This window comes from Hippoglossus stenolepis, chromosome 3 (genome assembly GCF_022539355.2).
Source record: "Hippoglossus stenolepis isolate QCI-W04-F060 chromosome 3, HSTE1.2, whole genome shotgun sequence".
In the NCBI taxonomy this organism is placed as follows: domain Eukaryota; kingdom Metazoa; phylum Chordata; class Actinopteri; order Pleuronectiformes; family Pleuronectidae; genus Hippoglossus; species Hippoglossus stenolepis.
Genome location: NC_061485.1, coordinates 13504101 through 13522950, shown reverse-complemented (window position 1 = coordinate 13522950; position 18850 = coordinate 13504101). Strand labels below are relative to the sequence as shown.

Sequence of the window (18850 nt, the reverse complement as noted above, 5' to 3'; positions counted from 1 at the left end):
CCAATCAGAAACCAACTTCAGAGTCGTCGGTTGTGGGTATTTCGTGCCTAAATAAACATGTATTATATCACCACTGTGGTCCAAAGGTCAATAAATACAGAAATGAACGTTATCAGTCAGTTATTTTTATTTCCTGGATGCTTTACAAAGCGCAAACAGCTGGATACGAGACTGGAGACGAGACAACAAAGATGATGTAAAGGTCAAGATAACTCCAACCTCCTGGTCCTCTGTGAGGGTTTTGAATAACCATCTTTTATTGTTATATGTTAGAGGATATGCCTCTGGCAAGTCAACCCTTAAAAACATGGTAAATCCAAAAGCACATTACATTTAAACTCATTAGAGACTGTGAAAGGGAAAGCGTGGATGAAAATTCTTGACAAATGTCAAAAACTTAGAACCTAGCAAAGCGTGACATAGCATAAAAAGATGTAAAAACACATTAACGAGTCTATAGATGGATTATGAGAAACAGGCTCCTGGGCAATTGACACAACACAGACTTTGTGGTCACTTTGTGTCTCTTTACACTAATGTTCTGTCTCTTTGTGGTCATATTAGATCGCATTGCTGTTGTTTAGTGTGTCATTTCTTGCTTTGTGCCACTCTTTAATCATTTTGTGTCTCTCATGGTCTTTTTAGTCTCTCTGTGGTTTTGTGAGCTGTTTTTAACAGAAGACCAGATGCTCTGGCCCAGGAGCCTATTGAGCCTTGTCCCATTCAATGACCCGTCCATGAATGAGCTACAACTTTGCATGATGTTTCATTACATTGAAGGTCAGCATTGTATCTAGAGCCAGACCACCCAGCGGTGCTCGGACCCAACTGTATTTCTTAGGTTTATAATTAATCCCCCAGAGCCTAAACATGCTTGAAAACTCAAGGCTCAGCTGCAAAGGCAAATCAAAGGCAAATCACGGCCAACTCCCCTTAACATTGTCCTGTTTGTGTGAATTTTGGGAGACACATCTATTGAGACTCTGTTGAGACCAACAAACTCCAAATGATATCAAAATTTGTCAATCTAAACCTAAAATTTAACAATGTTAGATTACGAAGGTTTTTAGTTTGTGTAGAAAGGCAAGTCCGTAGCGTTGCATAGAATTTTCAGTTTTTGGATGCAAAATATTTAAATATCTGCTGGAACACACGGCAACGCTGTTATTAGCAACAAAGTATTGTCATGGTTGTAAAGCTTTTCTGATCAAATTGGAAGTGAATGTGGTCAACCTTCTAAGAGGATGTCAAAGTGTAAAAATAGTCCTTATGGCACTAGGTGGCGCTGTGACTAAATATTGTCAGCTCTTGACAATCATTGCCATGACGAATTTCAATCACTTGCTATAAAAAATTGTAATAGTAGTAATAGAAGTATTGTAACCAGACTCCACACATTTGAATCTTGGGTGGTTCTGACAGTGTTGGTAATTTACACACGTGCTGTGGACAAAGAGACAGTTGTGACTCGACCCCAAATCCTCAGATCTTATCAGTGTTTGAGAAGAGTCCAGGCCTGAACACATCCACAGGCCTCATGTCAGTCTTGGTCACATCGCCAACAACTAGGAACAGGAAATGTAAGAATGTTTCTCACTTCTTCTACAAAAACAGGACCACACAATGGAGGACTTATTCAACTTCATTGGTACAAATGTTTGTGTGATGATTTTCTATTTTATTGAAAAAATATGACAATTCAAACAGGTACATGTCTATAAACTATACACAGAAGTTGTACAAGTACATGTAGGCCACTGGACATTGTTTGTTTTTTTGTTTCTTGAAGACGTGTCACCTCTCATCCAAGAGGCTTCTTCAGTTCTGATGAAGAAGCCTACGTACACTTGTACAACTTCTGAAGATATCATAACCTGGATGATGGAGAATCTTCACAATCTATACAAACTATACTTAAAATAAAATACAATAAATATTAACAAAAATCACTGATAAAAAATAAAAAAGACTCACTGACACAACTCAACTAATCCAGCCTGATCCAGGCAACCAACACTTATGGGATATTTTAAAGGGATAGTTCACCCCAAAATGAAAAGTCACTCATTATCTACTCGAAACATCGTCATTTTTTTAGCCTAAATTTCCTCTTATATCCTCGTCTGGAGCCGTGTTCGCACGTGGATCACAGAGGACAATTAGACTGTCGGAGCTTACGGACACTTGGATGACACCACAGGAGCAGTATGGGGGCAGTTTGTTTCTTATGTTGTTTTCTTACTTTTGAAGAAGTGGTCACCATTTACTTCAATTGTATTGGATTTGGCTGCAACACTGTTTACCCCTGAAATTCCAGAAGTGTTTTGTGGACTCAAACCCTCCACCCACCCCTCCATCGGCATAGTGGGGAGTAGATAATGAGTACATTTAAATTTTGGGGTGAACTATCCCTTTAAGGTTTTGTTTCTTCACTTTTGGACATTTGGATCAATGTTCGGGTTAATGAATGAATGGATTTGACATTATTTATAATAATAATAATTAACCACTCTGGTGTGAGGATAACCTGACCCACCAGGGGCTGCTCCCATCTCCTTTAGCCTCATAGAGTTGGAGGATGAAAGGAAAGCATGAAATAAATACAGAAAAAAGTTGCAAACACATATATATTCATAACTATTCTCTAAAAGCAACGACACACAACAACATATAAACCACTTTACTCTTCCATCGCAGTGCAGACAGCGGTGCTCTCTCCTCCCGTGGCACGGGGGTACCTCCCCCCTCGACGCCCTCCTGTCAGGCGGGCAGCGGGCACACCTCTCCTCCTCCTCCTCCTCCTCCTCTTCCTCCTCTTCCTCCGTGGTCCTCCAGCGTCTCTCGTACCTTCTTGCCGCTCCTCTCAGCCTCGTTGTCTGCCGGTGAACTCTCACCCCAGCTGCTCGGGAAATGTCACACAGGCAGAGGCCCGTGTTGCAGTAGGGGGGCGTAATGGGAGAGGGCAAAAAACAACAACATCTTTTTTACTGCATCTTTTTACGCGCCCTGTGTCGTGGAGATGCCACATCCAGCTGCCGCCGGCACCTCCAGCTCAGGCAGCAGCCGCCGCCGCCGCTGATCGCAGCCTCAATGCTTATCTCGCATTAGGGCTAATATAGAGATATATATATATATATATAAAATAAAAAAAACCGTGCCAGACATGTGAGTAGCAAACCATCGCTGTCCACCTCCACTGACACGTTCATGCTGTGTGTTCACGCTCTTGTGGCGGGGACAGATGCTCGTTGGACCGTGTGCTTGTGCATGTGAGTGTCGTGGTGCTGGTGCTGCTGGTGCTGGTGCTGGTGCTGCTGCTGCTGCTGGTGGTGGTGGTGGTAGCACCGCTGCTGCTGCACCGGGCTCTCTGCACATCGGCGGGCGGAAGGTGAAGCCTCGCCGTCGGCTTGTTTTGGGGGCTGCGTGTCGGCTGAGCTTCATGGAGCCAGAGTGTGTGTGTGTGTGTGTGTGTTTCTCTGCTGGAGGGAAACACACACATCCACTGTGGCAAGATGCGTGCGTGTGTGTGTGTGTGCGTGTGTGTTTGCTGTAGCTTAGCTCCTTAGCCTACTCGCATTGATTCAAGGTAGCTGTGTGCGTGTGTGTGTGTGTGTGTTTGTGAGAGAGGCTGACAAAGTGTGTGTTGAGTGGCATCTCCAGTCAGATGTGGAGGCCCAAGTTTGAGCCCACATGGTAATGCAGAGGTGTGTGTTTGTGTGTAGGTGTGTGTGTGTGTGTAACCTCCTTGTCAGCCTCACACGCAAACACCCACACACTGACTCAGGAGGGATATTGTGTGTTGAGCGTCACAGGTTTGACTTCTCAGATTCTTACGTGTATTTGATGGAAAAGTCCAATTTGTCTGCTTCGCATTGACTCTTTGCTTTCCTGTAACTCAGTGTAGTTTCCTCACAAGTACAAGTACATGATTCTTATAGTAACTGTGTAAAGTTACTCCAGTTCAAACTCTGGATACCATCGGGCTTACGGCTGCAACTATAGTGTTTATTTTCTTCATCGTTAAACCTGATGATTATTTCCTCAATGATCATAATATGTCTATATCCTGTGGGAAATAGTAAAAATGAGCCGTCCCAGATTACATTTGTCAATGTCGTTTTACTCAAAGATATTCAGTTTACTATTTAACATTTACTACAGTTGAATATCACGTTCACTCTTTACTACAGTTACTGTAAATATTCAGTTTACTGCCACAAATTCTCACGTGAGAAACTGTAGAAGAAAATGACTTAAATTATCGTTCAACTTTCAAATTAGTTGCACATAAATGTTCCGTCTGATCGATTTAATCGACAGCTCTAATTGTCAACGTTAAGATAACATTGTGCTTAATGTGGTATTACAATTGTTCATTCACAGTCCCACAGTGAATGAAAGAATGGAAATGATTAGTGAAAGAAACTATTTTATAATAATATAGATAAATAAAGCAGATTTTAGTGTGTATTGATCACACTACAGACAAGCTCTGGAACACTTGTATGGTCAGTACCACTGCTGTTACGGATACAGTGTATGAATGTCATGTCATTTTAACCAACTCTCTAAGGTATTTACTGTGGTATTTATTATTAGTCATTGTTTGAACATATTTTTAACATAATACAACTTTTGAAACTTTAGGCCTCTGATATTTAATAATTGTGAATGAAAATGAATGAAGAGCTCTGTGATGGTTGAGAAGACCATCTCTATTTCTTTTTTTCTTTTTTGACATTTCTGTGAAACACCAACACCACAATGCCATGAAAGCACCTTTTATTTCTGAATTATCGACCTGACATGTATATTCGACACGATGTGATGTTTAGGTATTGACAGACAGGTTCTCTGTGTAAACGTGTCTCCTGGTTTCAGGGGGAAGAACGTCATGCTTCTCTTGAAGATGTCAGTCCATCAAACTAATCGGCTTGTGATGCCGATGCCCAATAGAAGATCCTGGGATTGAGACGTGCATCTCTTCACACTGATGGCCTGGACTGAGTAAGACGTTAAAATCCTCTTGAGTTTCATGGGTTCAAATTAGAGTCAGTAAAATGTTGAACTTTTGAAGTGACGCTCACAAATAATTCTAAAGTTTGTACGTGTGCGGAAAAGATCTGTATTTGTGATTGTCATCATCCAATCAGATTCATGAGAAGAAACAGGGTCAAAATTCCTACTTGTGACTTCAGTGTCACAGACACTGTGGGAAATTTAAGCGCTGAGTTTCCGTCACAGGTTTTTGTTTTGTTTCTGTTCACAGATGTTCACAAAAGTGCTTCTTTTCCCGTGTATTTTTGTAACATCGCCTCTGTACAAACTCTCATGTAGCTTTGTTTTGCAGGATCACTAAGGCTAATTCCAGCTAAAAACTCTTAACTTTACAAGCTCTAAATCTTATTGACCTTAAATTGAGCCCGTAATGTTTGGTTTAGATCTGTTTATGTTGCATAAATACGTAGAAGTTGTTAGGAGAAGTTGTTTGGAGAGTGTGTGATGATGTTTGCTTCCTCCCTGACAGGTTTCAGCTGGCCTGCTGAAGCTATGGGGAGCTGTTGGAGTTGTCTGTACAGAGACCCCATCCGAGACAACCATCTCACCAAATTCAAGGTCAATAATACTAAACCTTTCTTATATGTTTGGTATTATGAAGGCCCCATGTGTACTGCCTTATTCCATATTGTTGGGCTTTAATATCCCCAAAAATCTGCTATGTTTTTCTGCTTTGTAGGTCACCAATGTGGATGATGAGGGCAACGAGCTGGGCTCTGGCATCATGGAGCTCACGCAGACCGAGCTCATTCTTCACACACGCAAGAGAGACGCCATCCGGTGGCCGTATCTCTGCCTGCGACGCTACGGCTACGACTCCAACCTCTTCTCTTTTGAGAGTGGTCGCCGCTGTCAGACTGGGCAGGGTCGGTATAAACTCTCCGTTTCTCTTGTTCTGTTACAGAGTCATGATGGTTGCATGTTCTCTTTTTTTATGTGTGTCTTATCATTTGCTAATTATGTTTAAATTAATTTCCATTTTCACCAATTGTATGAAGTGATGGCCCTGAAAATAAATAAGAAATCACAGCAACAAATCACAAAGCACCCCGACAGTGCGTCCATCCAATCAGCAACGAGACTTGTCAATTGCAGATACCTACCCTAAATATTCCAACTTGTGTTTTCTTATTTGCAGTTGTTTCACTGTAGTATGTAGTTTCTTACTAGGCTTTTTCCCAGGAGGCATTTTGGCTGTTTGTTTTATCTTGTTTAGTGAAAGATGACTAATGTATAATCTTGTTAAAGTAGCATTCAAACAAAAAGACTAGCCTGTCAGTATTTGTGTCTTGTGGCTCTGACTTGTAGCACCAAACTTTCTCATTAAACTTTTAACATCGTAAAGCTAAAAGAGCATCGTACCGATTTGATCTCACATCAGCCTCTGCACACATGTGACACTGCGGACCTCACCCTCTTCTTATGACTCTTTAATGAGTGTGTTTTTATTGTGTCGTCAGTGGCTGATTGAACCATAACAATGTTTTTATTTGTTTTCCCCTTAACTTTAGGAATCTTTGCATTCAAGTGTTCCCGGGCAGAGGAGATCTTCAACTTGCTCCAGGAGCTGATGCAATGTAACAGCATCAACGTGGTGGAAGAGTCGATGATGATGAGTCGCAGTGGTCACACACCGGAGATGGAAATGTCTCGCACGCCACAGACTCCCAACAGTGAGTCACACGCCCACACAAACACAAATAGCACGTCAGGCCGCAGCTGCAGACTCCCGCTTCATACAGCTGTTTAGTGTTGTGTGACAGCTGTTGTCATCAAATGTGTCCTTTTTATATCTGTACTGCGACAAAGTTATCATATCAACATATTGTCTGTCATGGTCCTGGTGTCTAAATACATTCTGCTTGAATCTTACTTAAACATTAGATGTTTATGATCAATGTTTTTATGTGTATTTAATGATGCTTGTTGAAAATCAGTGTGAAATAGGTCAGTCATAGTCCTACAGAGAATTATTACCTGAATTCTTTTGCACAAAAAGCTCTACTGCAGTGAGAAGAGAACCACAGAACTTTATGGTATTTTGTAAAATAATACAAAAAGTTTTTAGTGCAAAGGCAAGCTAATGAATGAATGATACCTGTTACTTGACATTTGACAATTCTGATGAAGGCAAGATGGCTGAAAACGTTCAGGGAATAAAACATGGTGTCTTGTTTAATTTTGCTAGACACAGGGACAGCTATTGAATCTATTGAGCCAAATCAAAACAATTTCGACTGTACTTGATACAATAAAGAAAAAAAGTTCTAAACTGAATACTAAATAATTAAATATGGCTGGAAGACAAAGTATATTTCATTTTTCTTCCTTACTCATTTCTTAAAACATAGAAACAGAAATCTGTGGTTTGATGCTGTTCATTTCTCTGGGTTTGGCATGTTTGCATGTGTTGAATCAATACTTCTATCCATTCACCCATAAGTCTTTATCTGGAGTTTTACATGGTTCACACTTATCTGTGTTTGCAGCTCCAGCATTCCCTGTTCAGGCTTTCCCCAATGGATACCCTGGCTATCCAATCAGAGGCGACTCCTCCCAACCCTCTCTTGCTGATGATCATGGACATAGTCTCATGGGTTTGGACGACCAGGTAAGATTCATGCTCCTCATGGCTCACAGCATCTGTGCTTGTTCACATTTTCACCCAGTTTGTATTTCCCCCCCAACAGACCCACACCTATGTAAACACTGTTAGCATGGAGGGGGATCTCTCCATGCGTCACTGTGTGCACTCCCTACCTGAGGTGCGGCCCAGCACTTTCACCGAAACAGCACGGGGAGCCATGCCCATCGGGGGACAAGGAAACCCGCAGTCCAACCTGCGGTGCTGTCCCCTGGAGGAGCATAAAGATCCTCAGGTGTTTTTACAGCCGTCCTCACAGGAGGTCAAATTCATGCTGGGCCCCACTCCGGCACAGCGCCATCTGCTGGAGAGAGAGAGGGAGAGAGAGCGGGAGAGGCATGGGCACAATCCTCACAACCTTCAGCCAGTAGAGGGTGCAACAGGCTCAGAGACAGAGGGAGATGAGCCCACTATGCACCTGTGCAACTCTCACTCCTATCACCATTTCCATCACCATGCGCACCGCCACCCGGGTCACAAGCACCCCGACAGCTGCCAGAGTGTTGAGCTCACCTACGAGAACATCAACGGCCTGAGGAGCGGCCGGAAGCAGCGGCTGAGCCCCAGCAGCGTGTCGCAGTCTGTGGGTTCCAGCAGCAGCAGCAGTACCGGGGACAGTCACTCCCACTCCCTCCTGCACCCACACCCTCACGGCCCGTCGTCTCTCCCCCCGCAGGGCTACGCCTGTGAGAGGGGCATCGTTGGGGGACACCGTCGGACAGCTTTGCTGAACTACGAGAACCTGCCCTCCCTGCCCCCGGTGTGGGAGTACAGCGCTCTACAGCGTGATGACGAGCAGGAAGAGGATGATGACGAGCAGGATGATGAGGAATACGAGGAGGAAGAAGAGGACTTTGATGAGTACGAGTTCTCAGAAGGCCCTGGGACACCCAACGGGTACCACCAGGATGGTCGCATCCACAGAGACGCCCTGCAGAACTATGTCAACACAGAGCAGGTCCAGCCTCCCCGGCTCCCACATGCCTGTCCCCCGCATCCCCGGCCATGTCAGACAGACAGAGGGGGAATATTTAGCTTTGATTTCGGCAGACGATCGAGGTCAGGGGTCGGAGGCTGTGAGCACGGCCACATGCCTCCATCGCGGCAGCTGAATTACATCCAGGTGGACCTAGAGGGAGAAGCTCCCTGCCAAGCCCTCGGCGGCGGGGGTGCCCAGCCCCAGCCCCAGCCACAGCACCAGCGCCTGCCACCCATAAAATGTGGCGCACAGGCACCCCGGCGCAGCGAATGCTACGCAGTCATTGACCTAAAGAAGACCGCTGCCATGTCCAACCTGCAGAAAGCTCTGCCCAGGGATGATGGGACTTCCAGAAAGACTCGCCACAACAGCACAGACCTGCCTCTGTAAACAGTGTTCGAACTGAAGAGGAGCGATGAAGACAGATGATGGCTTATCCTCATCTTAGCACACTGGACCCTTCACTGTCATCCATCCATTCAACTGTCGGGCTGACTAATACAAATACAGGTACCTAATTAGAAACCTACTGAAAACTATCTGTGCATATAAGAGGAAATAAGAAATCTTTGAGGAGAATTTGCCATTTTAATCCTTATTTATCAGACATGGGGTGTGAAGCTCTGTTGGGAAATCTGCAGTTGTTACTGCAAATACTGTTTGCTGGATATATGGATGTGTATACATGAGCATAAAATCATACATACGGAGGAAAATCATACATTTATGATTTTATGCTTAGCTATGACTCGGAGCAGTGATCTCCGTTCTCAGTTGAAGTATTCATTGCCATGCTGTATTACCAAATTTTCTGAAACCCATCTTCACTCACAAATATTGTTTCTATTATTAAGTATCACCACACCCATGTTTGAGTCGGAAATGTGACTCGTTACAGAAAGCTCAGATTAGTCCGTATTTTGGAAATTTTAAAGTTCGGCCAAGATACTGGCCAATGTTCATACCTCATCGCAAGCACCTAAGTCTAATGTTGTGGCTGATAGAAGTTCTTTGTTACGATATGCCTGTAGAGCATTTTGCACACAATCCTATGGAATTGTATTTTATCATATTTTAGGAATAGTTTTGTCCAAATCCAGTTGAAAAAGTGGAATAAAATAAACATAACCGCAGGAGAATTAGACTTAAAACTGAACAACGGTAAACGTAGCGCACACACACACAGTTTCAACAAGCTTTCGCTCCCTCCTTATCCACATGCAGCAAAATGAAAAAAAGTAGCATATCATCTTTGATCACGACTCCTGCATATCATCCCTGACCTGCGGAAGGTCCACAGCGGTTTTACGCTTGTCACGTTGCACTTTCGACCCCGGGAGCCACTGAAACGCGCTTTGTCACGATACACTCGCTCTCCACTGGAGCCACAGGTCCGACCATCTCCCTTTTTTTTACCAAAAGCAGGAGGCCAAATACTTCATGGACACGCTCAGTCAGCAATGTAGGCAGAGTTTATTCCAGTGTTTCTAATGGCGACATCAGTAACCTCAAATAGTGGCATTAAGCTATGACCTCACATAAAACGTGCTCAGTCTGACACTTGTCAGGTGTGAGTGGTCGATTTAACAGATTATTCAAGTATGTTGCAAAGTCATGCTGTGGAGATTTTTGTGAGAATATTAATCAACCTTCATAGTCAGATATTTATTTATTTATTTCATTCTTAATTTATTCTTTTCTTTTTTTTTTAAATTGTGCTAATTTAGTTTTCCATGTGATGACTAGCGTTTTGTAAACCAGTTGGTAATACGGAGACCAAAGTTTCACCTCAAATTATCACTGGAAACTGGGATGTTACTTTTATGACTGTGCGTAATTATATTTTTTAAAAGAAACAGAGAGACTGTATTTATATTTTAAGTGCCAAAACTTAATTGCAAACTGTACAATGAATAAAATCTAACGTGCCATTAGGATTTATAGGACAGACGGGCAAAAAGTGAAAAAGCAGTCGGGGTACATACCTGAATCCAAGTTTTTAAGGATGACAGAAATTTAAAATAATAAAAACTGCACATTCCACCTCATCCGCATCGACAGCCATTTCAGAGCGAGTGACGAGGACGGTAATCTTGTAGTCTGATAATCACAGTTCGGGTGGTTTTATGCTGCTACATGTAAATACGAACAGTAGCCCATGTAGGTACTTGTACAGGTACTTGTCGAAATGACGCGATGTCAGATCTTTTACCATGTTGTTAATAGAAGTAGCATTGTTGTGTTCTTCTGAGAATTTTTTTTCCCCCCTGAGCGCTAGAAAATGTAATGTGCCATGATTTCAGAGAATGTTTCATTTCAGATTGTTTTCCTGACACACTGGCTGTCTGTTATTAGGAGAGGTAACGGAAAGCACAGGCCCACTGACGCTGTCATCTTTGTGTTGAGCGCTCACATCAGGTTGATATCTTCAGCCGACAGACGAAGGCCCAAATGTTCTAGATTTATACACGTGTGCAGGCCTTCAAATGCAGATGTGTTGTGGCTTTTAGCTGAAGCTGATCGTTTTATTTTTAGAGTTCAGATACGAGATACGAATACAAATTCTTTACTTCTGATAAGGACGGTAATTTTGGCTTCTGTGTGACTGGAGTTAAAGTTAGGATGAACTGCAAAGCGATGATTGGCTTTTAAATTCATTGTTGTCATTGTTAAGATTAAGATTAAGTCACATTAAGATTTTCCCAGCCCTGCCCAAATATCTGTGTGCTCTAAGTTAAGGTGTGTACTCTTAATGCACACCTGTGGTTCTTTGTCAATCATTTCCTCCATAACCTTCAGCAGAAAATAAAATACCGACGACAATGCCTATCTCCTTTACCTCGGGTGGAATCTTAAAATGATCTCATTGTCTAGACTAGAGCACCGTCTCTAAACTGATTTGATTCATTCACAGTTCATTCATGGTAAATCAACAATACCAGCAAAACTCCCACTTTCAAAAAGCTGGGATCAGCAAATATTTGCCATTTTTTATTGTTGATTCGATAATTGTATTAATATGTAAAATGTGAAGTGACTTTTTCCATCCAACAATTCCAAAAAAAACAATTTCCAATTTATAATCAGATAAATTTGCACAAATTTGCAATTATTTGGTGAATTGATTTGTTGATTGACTCGATATTGATTTAGATGATAGCAGTCATTTCATATACAGAGTTTTTGATAGATTTCCGACACAGAAGCCTTAAATGTCCTCAGATCAGAAGTTGACGGTTTGTATTGTTGCTCGAACGTCATACGCTGATGTGAGATTATTACAAAATGTCTCCTCGATAACGAAAAAGGCCAAAAGTCTTCGCTCGTCCCAGGACTGACATTTTGACTGTACTTGTAGAGATATTGTCATGAACTTGGAGGGATGTTTACATTTTTGCAATAATAGTTGAATTATTGTTTTGTTGATTTTAAATCAGACCAATGTGTAAAGTGTGAACTTTAAATAGTCTATAGAGCTGTGGGCTTAATGTGTTTAATCGCCTGTTCTTCTGTGAATCCGCAGTCTAATTGTTATTATTATTATTATTATTTTTCAGGTTCAATGTTTTCTTTTCAAGTTTCATAGTGCGGTTTTAGCTATGAAAGTTTAAAAAAAATGAAAAAGATGCCTGTTTTGATTGTCAGACTCTGTGTTTGCTTAGACTCACATTAACAGTGCCATACAGCAGTAAAACCTTTGCCAGTACTTCGATTCAATTTTATTGTATTAAACTTTCAAACCAGTGTTGATGTTTCACACAGGAATCAGCGAGTGGTTCATCTAATTTCTCAGATTATAGTGACATGTGTTTTTATGGCATTTAAAAAGAAAAAAATGTTTTAAAAAAAATCCCATGTTGAAATGTGTCAACTTTCTTTTTTTGTTCTTTTTTTTTTTTTATAACGCAGTAACCTCACCACCACCCAAACCAGTGAACAGTGATTACAGCATCATTACCGCTCACCCCTCCTGTGTTGACTGATTAATAATTATGTTAAATAGACGTTTTTCCAGGCACCAAAACAAACATTTCCAAGCCTCCCAACTAACTGTGACTGGCTCAATATCAATGCCTTTCATTTTCGTTTATGGCCGAGGTGTGATTATCACAGGTGTAAACATGTTGCGGGGGCAAGGAGCCAAGTCAAGATAACAACTATAACTAAGTTCCCCAAACTGAATTCATTGAATGGGTTGTTTAACAAAAGGGCTTGCTCTGTTTATTCTACAAACCTGAGCACGTATCTCAAAAGTCCATGTGTGGAAATTTCTCACTGTGCCTTTCATAATTAAGCTGGAAAACATTTTCGCTGCTGTTTATGAGGGCGGTCTGATGTTTAAAAAAACAAAGAAAGAAAGAAACAAGTCACTGCCTGTTGTTGAAAGGGGAATAAATCTAAGTGGTTTCATATTTCAAGTTGGATTTTAAAAGAAATCGGCCAACTCTTGCCAAAGTCTGCAACTGTGTTTTAAAGATGTCTGTTAAAGGGATATGTTTGGGAAATACACTTTTTTGCTCTTAAACTTTGAGTTAGATGAGAATATTGATATGAATCATGTCTATATGAAGATGCAACCAGATGCCTGTTATCTTAAACCCAGGAAACAGTAGAAACACTTCAGAAATCGGCCTCTGTTAGCCTGATAGCTGAACGTTTAAAAATAAATCCAGCTCCTTGAAAGCTCAGTAGTCAAAACCTTGGACCTCGTTTGTTTAGTACATATATAAAAACCAGACAGTGGTTGCCAGGCAACCAGCAGAAACTTCAGTCAGTCACTGCTCCAGCTTTGATAGGGGGAATTTGTATATTCAAATGATGGGATTTGCTGTTTTCCCCTTTTTTATTTCCTGTTTTAAACTAACCTCAGATTGGCTGCAGCTTCACATTTAGCCTCCAGACATGAGTTGTTATCTTTCCTTCTTGCTCTCTCTCAAGAACGCAATGAGCATATTTCCCAAATTCTGGAACTAGTCCTTTTTAAATGAAGTCAATCCTAATTAAGATTAAAGGAAACTGAATTTGACATTAATAATCCGCTCAGTGGTTTAGGTTGGAGACAAATTTGATGTGATTTCAAAAAGTTGTTGAATCATGACTCGTATGTTGTGTAGCATAATGATGTTAATTCTGAGTAAAGACGACAGTGTGTTTGTCATTTTGATGCCATGATCTCTCATCAGCTGCCATTTCTCCTCATTGTGCTAAAGAATGTGGAAATAAACCTCCTTTCAGAGATTTCAGTTTTTTTTCTGTGTGCTTTTCCAATTTATGACTAAGTGGATAAGACGAGACAAAAATACACGCGTGTCAAATGTCAAATATAAACCAAGGGCAGAAAGAAAGGCTGTTTGCACCATAGTGCTTCACATCATCTCCATCAGTGGTTTTCATCATCATCTCTTCTTTGATGATTTTTGTACATCACCTCCCACCAGACAGTCATAATCTAAATGTCATATTGTAAAACCTCAGCTTCCTGTCCACGCTATACGAGATAGATCTGTTAAAATAATGAAAGTATCAGAAAACTGTAATATCTCTTATTATTATTATTGTGTAACTTATTTATTATTTATTATTTCGAAATCTGCTTTGTTTTTGTCTGGTTCGAAAGTGTACCCGCCACCAGGGGGTGATGTATATGTACGGGTCTGAGCTGTACATCTTTGTGACAGATTTGTGTGTTTACATATTGGTTACAAACTTTGTGACTTTGATATCAACTTATGAAGCGAAAGAGTTTCAAATACGCTCGAGCATGACAAAACCCGGGACCCAGGAGGAACTGCAGGTACTCTCTGACTCATGAAGTGAGCCTCGCCGGACTCACTCCTGTTGTTGACTCTTACTTGTGGTGTGAATGCACAGCTGAAGGTTTAACCATACTGAATATTTTTGGTGAAAAAGGGAAGACTTCTTTATGTTTCCGTCTCGTTTTGAAAAACAAAAAAAGAACTTTGTTGTATGTTTCTGTGTCCATCTTTCTAAACGAGTGAGGGTCTCATCCTGCTGCCATTAAGAGGTGTGTTATCGGACCTCCTCTTCATCCCAAAAACAAAGTGAGCCTGACATTTGGTGAATTTTACCCTGAATTTTATCAATTATAGAGTGTGGATTTGTGCAAAATGTAAAAGTAAATGTAATTCTAATATTAAAATGAAGCTATGAAAATATCTTACTGCGCACTAAACAGTGTCTATTTTTTTTCCTTTTACGTTTTACTGTTTAAAAAGAATCAATAAATGCATTCGAGCAAAACAAAGTTTTCTTTCCCTCCAGGATCATCTGTGCCTCCTCAGTTCAGAACATGTACAATTTTTAGACATGACAGCATTTACGAGATGTTTTTTTAAGGTTGTTCCTAGAATATTTTTATAAAAATGTGCCAGAACAGGCTGCTCAACAATCTGAACAATAAAACATCTGTTAAAATAAAAAAATAGGTCATTTTTTAAAAAGAGAAAGAAAAGAGTCAGGTCAACACAGTGAACGCCAAAGCTTTTTTAGGCCGTTGATGATAACACTTGATCACTCCTGGAGGTGAAATGCTGTTTATCTTTTTGCTTATTTTCAAAGTGAAAGTTTGAAGACAGACGTGAAACTGGCCTGTTTTAAAATGTGTGTAAAACAATACTCCCTGCCTTCATCCATCCCCCTGCCCAACGGCTGAGAAAACCTGCTCTGTGAGGAATGTCTTTGCCCTGTTGAGAGAAATGAGCTTAACTGTGTGGACTCCATTCAAATTTTGACAGCCTTCTTGTTGAGGACGTGTACATCTGTCTGTAGCTCAACCACCTGCCCAGGATCAATTATCATTACCTATTATCCACGTGGACATGATTATTATTGCAATTACTTTTTATTCAGCACTTGTTTTTGCAGCTGAATATTTTACTTCTTTTGAGCATGTACATGTGCCTGTGTGTGAACAATTTGAATAATTTAAATGTAAGTGAGCATGGTCCTTGTTAGCTATGGACAAATATTTACAGCAAACTGTAAATAGACGCTGACTTGTCTGGTTTTCCTGTCTGTCTTGTTTTTCTTTTTGGACTCATTGTATGAAAAGAAGCGCCTCACAAATAAAGCAGAGCTTTTATTGTTTGTACTGTACCTGGTGTCACTAATGTTAAGTCCGGGTAAGTAAGTAAGGGTTTCGATCAAAGCAAACAAAAAAAAAACCGTTCAATACTCCCCTCTGTTGTAACAGAACACAGGAACAGGGACAATGCCTGTACATGTCGTCATGAAACCTGCTCTTTAACTTTGTCATTTGAGTGTTGGATTTCATTCTGACCACCTGAAACATGATCACCTCAAATTTCCAGTTTCCCAGAGGAGTTTTCACTGCAAACACTTCAGCTGCTTCACTGTGTGACAAACAGCGGCTTATAGCTTTCTATGTGCACACGCATGTGACAGGAAGTATAGTGGAGGGGCTGCAGATTTAAAAGAGAAGAGATGTTAGGCACAAAGATAAGTTTTGGTGACTTCTTAATAATCCAGTGTGAATATAAACTGGACTCATCGGTCAGATATGACCATGTTGATGCCTCCTCTGAATCCAGCAAGTTGGGCAATCATGTGCCCTGTGGTGTGTGATGTAAAACCTCTGCAGTGCAGTGGAAGAGTTCAATGTTATTGAGCCAAATTACTGAGAATTCACCGTGCGTGCACCATCACTGTCTGGACAAAGCGTCATGGTGAGATAAATCAGTGGTGTTTGTAAAAAGCTTTGTCTCTAGTTTGGTTAAACTGGTCAAACATCAACGTCGACTTCTGCAGCCACTCCATTCATCCACTCAGCAGCTATCTATTTCCTGTGGTGAAGGTGCAAATGTGAAGCGAAAGCGTTGGATTCCATTGCCGGAGGAAATCGCACATTCCTACAACTCCCAACTCTTCACTGGGGCAGAGCTCACATTTAGTGGCGACGATGACTTGAACCAAACAGCCCTGAGAGACCCTCTGTGGTGGGATGCATCTGGTAACACAACAACCATACACATGTCTTCCCGTCAGAGGGATGTGTGGTAGAAACCTGCCGTTCTGGCTGGTTCCCGCTTATTAGCCGAGCTGATCATCTCATGACATTTCTTCTGCAGCGCTATGAAAGGATTCTTTCATCACTGAAGGTGATGTGCTGCTGGATGACGGAATCTTGTGCAGCCTTTTTTCAGAAAAAAAAAGGAAGATTTTTTTGTTGCTGGTTTCACCAAAAGAGAGAAATTAGAAGCAGATTTATCATTGGACTGAGTGATTGTTTTTTTCCACTTTTACATGCACCCACTTCATGTGCAAGTTTGATGTCCATCAACATTAAAGGACATTTTTAATTGTTAGACAGAATATAGGACATTTTAGTAAAAGAAATGTAAAAAGAAAAAGATAATATTTAGAAAATGTTTTACAATTTGATTTACAATTTAATGAAATATAGGCCTTCAGTAGCATGTTTAATTATTAGTTGTTTTTTTTCAACATAATTTGGTTATAAATAAATCTATCACATTCAATATTTGTCTCACTTTAATAAAGCACTGAAAAAATGTGTAATCAGGCTATTTAATTTTTCAGCAGTACAAACTGAAAACTATTAATGACACTGAGATAAGATAAACTGTATTGGTGCCACTGTGGCTGGCACGTACACACATAGACATAGGGGGGCTTTTTTTACGGTGTGTTAACTTCATTGTTGAATGCCCCGTTAATCCAGCAACATAAATATGAATTCAGCAGGTTTTTATAAAGATCAGTTCTAAGTATGATGATTAAAAACATCAGAGGAGCAGAGTCACTTGTTTTTTGAGTAATGCACCAAGTGCAGTGGCGCTGCCGAGGGCTATAATCAGAGTTTGTTCTTTTAAGCCTTAGCTGCAGGCTAGACTATAGTGAATGAATGTGAAATCAGTGTGGAAACCACTGACTTACTGTTGTAATCTGATTTTTGAATTGAAAACCGTAACTTTAAATTACAGCACACTTGTTATAACAGAAACCGTCTATTATACTTGTTAAAGCACTTAAAGCACTTGTTCAAATTTGTCTGACTGATTTTATTAAGTGATATTAACTGATGAAAAAGCAGCTATGTGCAGTAATATAGGAAATTGTGGATGTGATACATTGAAATGCATCGAGATGCATTGTTGTTACATTACATTACATTTCATTTAGCTGACACTTTTATCCAAAGCGACTTACAATAAGTGCATTCAACCATGAGGGTACAAACTCAGAACAACAAGAATCAAGCAAGTGCTATATGTGAGTGCCATATAAGTGCTACTAAATATAGATTTATATTTTTAATTCTTTTTTTCGGAAGAGATGTGTCTTTAGCCTACGGCGGAAGATGTGTAGACTTTCTGCTGTCCTGATGTCATCGGGGAGCTCGTTCCACCATTTAGGAGCCAGGACAGCAAACAGTCGTTATTTGTTTAGCTCGCAGTGAGGGAGCAACAAGTCGATTGACAGATGCAGAGCGGAGTGAACGGGCTGGGGTGTAAGGTTTGACCATGTCCTGGGTGTAAACTGGACCCGATCCGTTCGCAGCACGGTACGCAAGTACTAGTGTTGTGAAGCGGATGCGGGCAGCCACTGGTAACCAGGGAAGGGAGCGGAGGAGCGGAGTCGTGTGAGTGAATTTAGGTTAAAGACCAGTCAAGCTGCTGCATTCTGGATGAGCTGCAGAGGTCGGATGACGCTATCAGGTAGACCTGCCAGGAGGGAGTTACAATAGTCTAGGTGTGAGATGACCAGGGCCTGGACCAGAACCTGCGCCGCCTTCTGAGTGCGAAGGGGATGTATTCTCCTTATGTTGTACAGCATGTACGTACAGGAACTGGTTGTTGCAGTAATGTTGGCAGTAAGGGAGAGATGACTGTCACACCCAGGTTCCCAGCAGTCGGGGTGTGGGCAACCACAGAGTTGTAAAAAGGGGATATCATGTCTTAGGTGAGAGAGCCTTTCCCTGAAATGAAAAGTATCTTGGTCTTGTCATGGGTGATTTACAGGTGGTGTGCAGTCATCCAATAAGAGATGTCAGTCAGACAGGCAGATGTTCGTGCTGCTACCTGTGTTTCAGGTTGTGAAATGGATATGATCAGTTGTGCGCCATCCGCATAGCTGTGGTAGGAAATCCCATGTGACTGAGCCAAGAG

General features: G+C 41.2%; 1 protein-coding gene across 1 annotated transcript; it reads left to right on the top strand.

Moving 5' to 3' along the window:
* The first annotated feature begins 2849 nt into the window (after nucleotides 1-2849).
* On the top strand, nucleotides 2850-15788 carry frs3 (fibroblast growth factor receptor substrate 3). Its single transcript, XM_035152811.2, has 7 exons — nucleotides 2850-3165; nucleotides 4882-5007; nucleotides 5528-5616; nucleotides 5738-5924; nucleotides 6570-6731; nucleotides 7548-7669; nucleotides 7749-15788. Exons 3-7 carry the CDS (start codon nucleotides 5551-5553, stop codon nucleotides 9069-9071), a joined length of 1860 nt encoding a protein of 619 aa, XP_035008702.1. The 5' UTR covers nucleotides 2850-3165; nucleotides 4882-5007; nucleotides 5528-5550; the 3' UTR covers nucleotides 9072-15788.
* Nucleotides 15789-18850: the final 3062 nt, after the last annotated feature.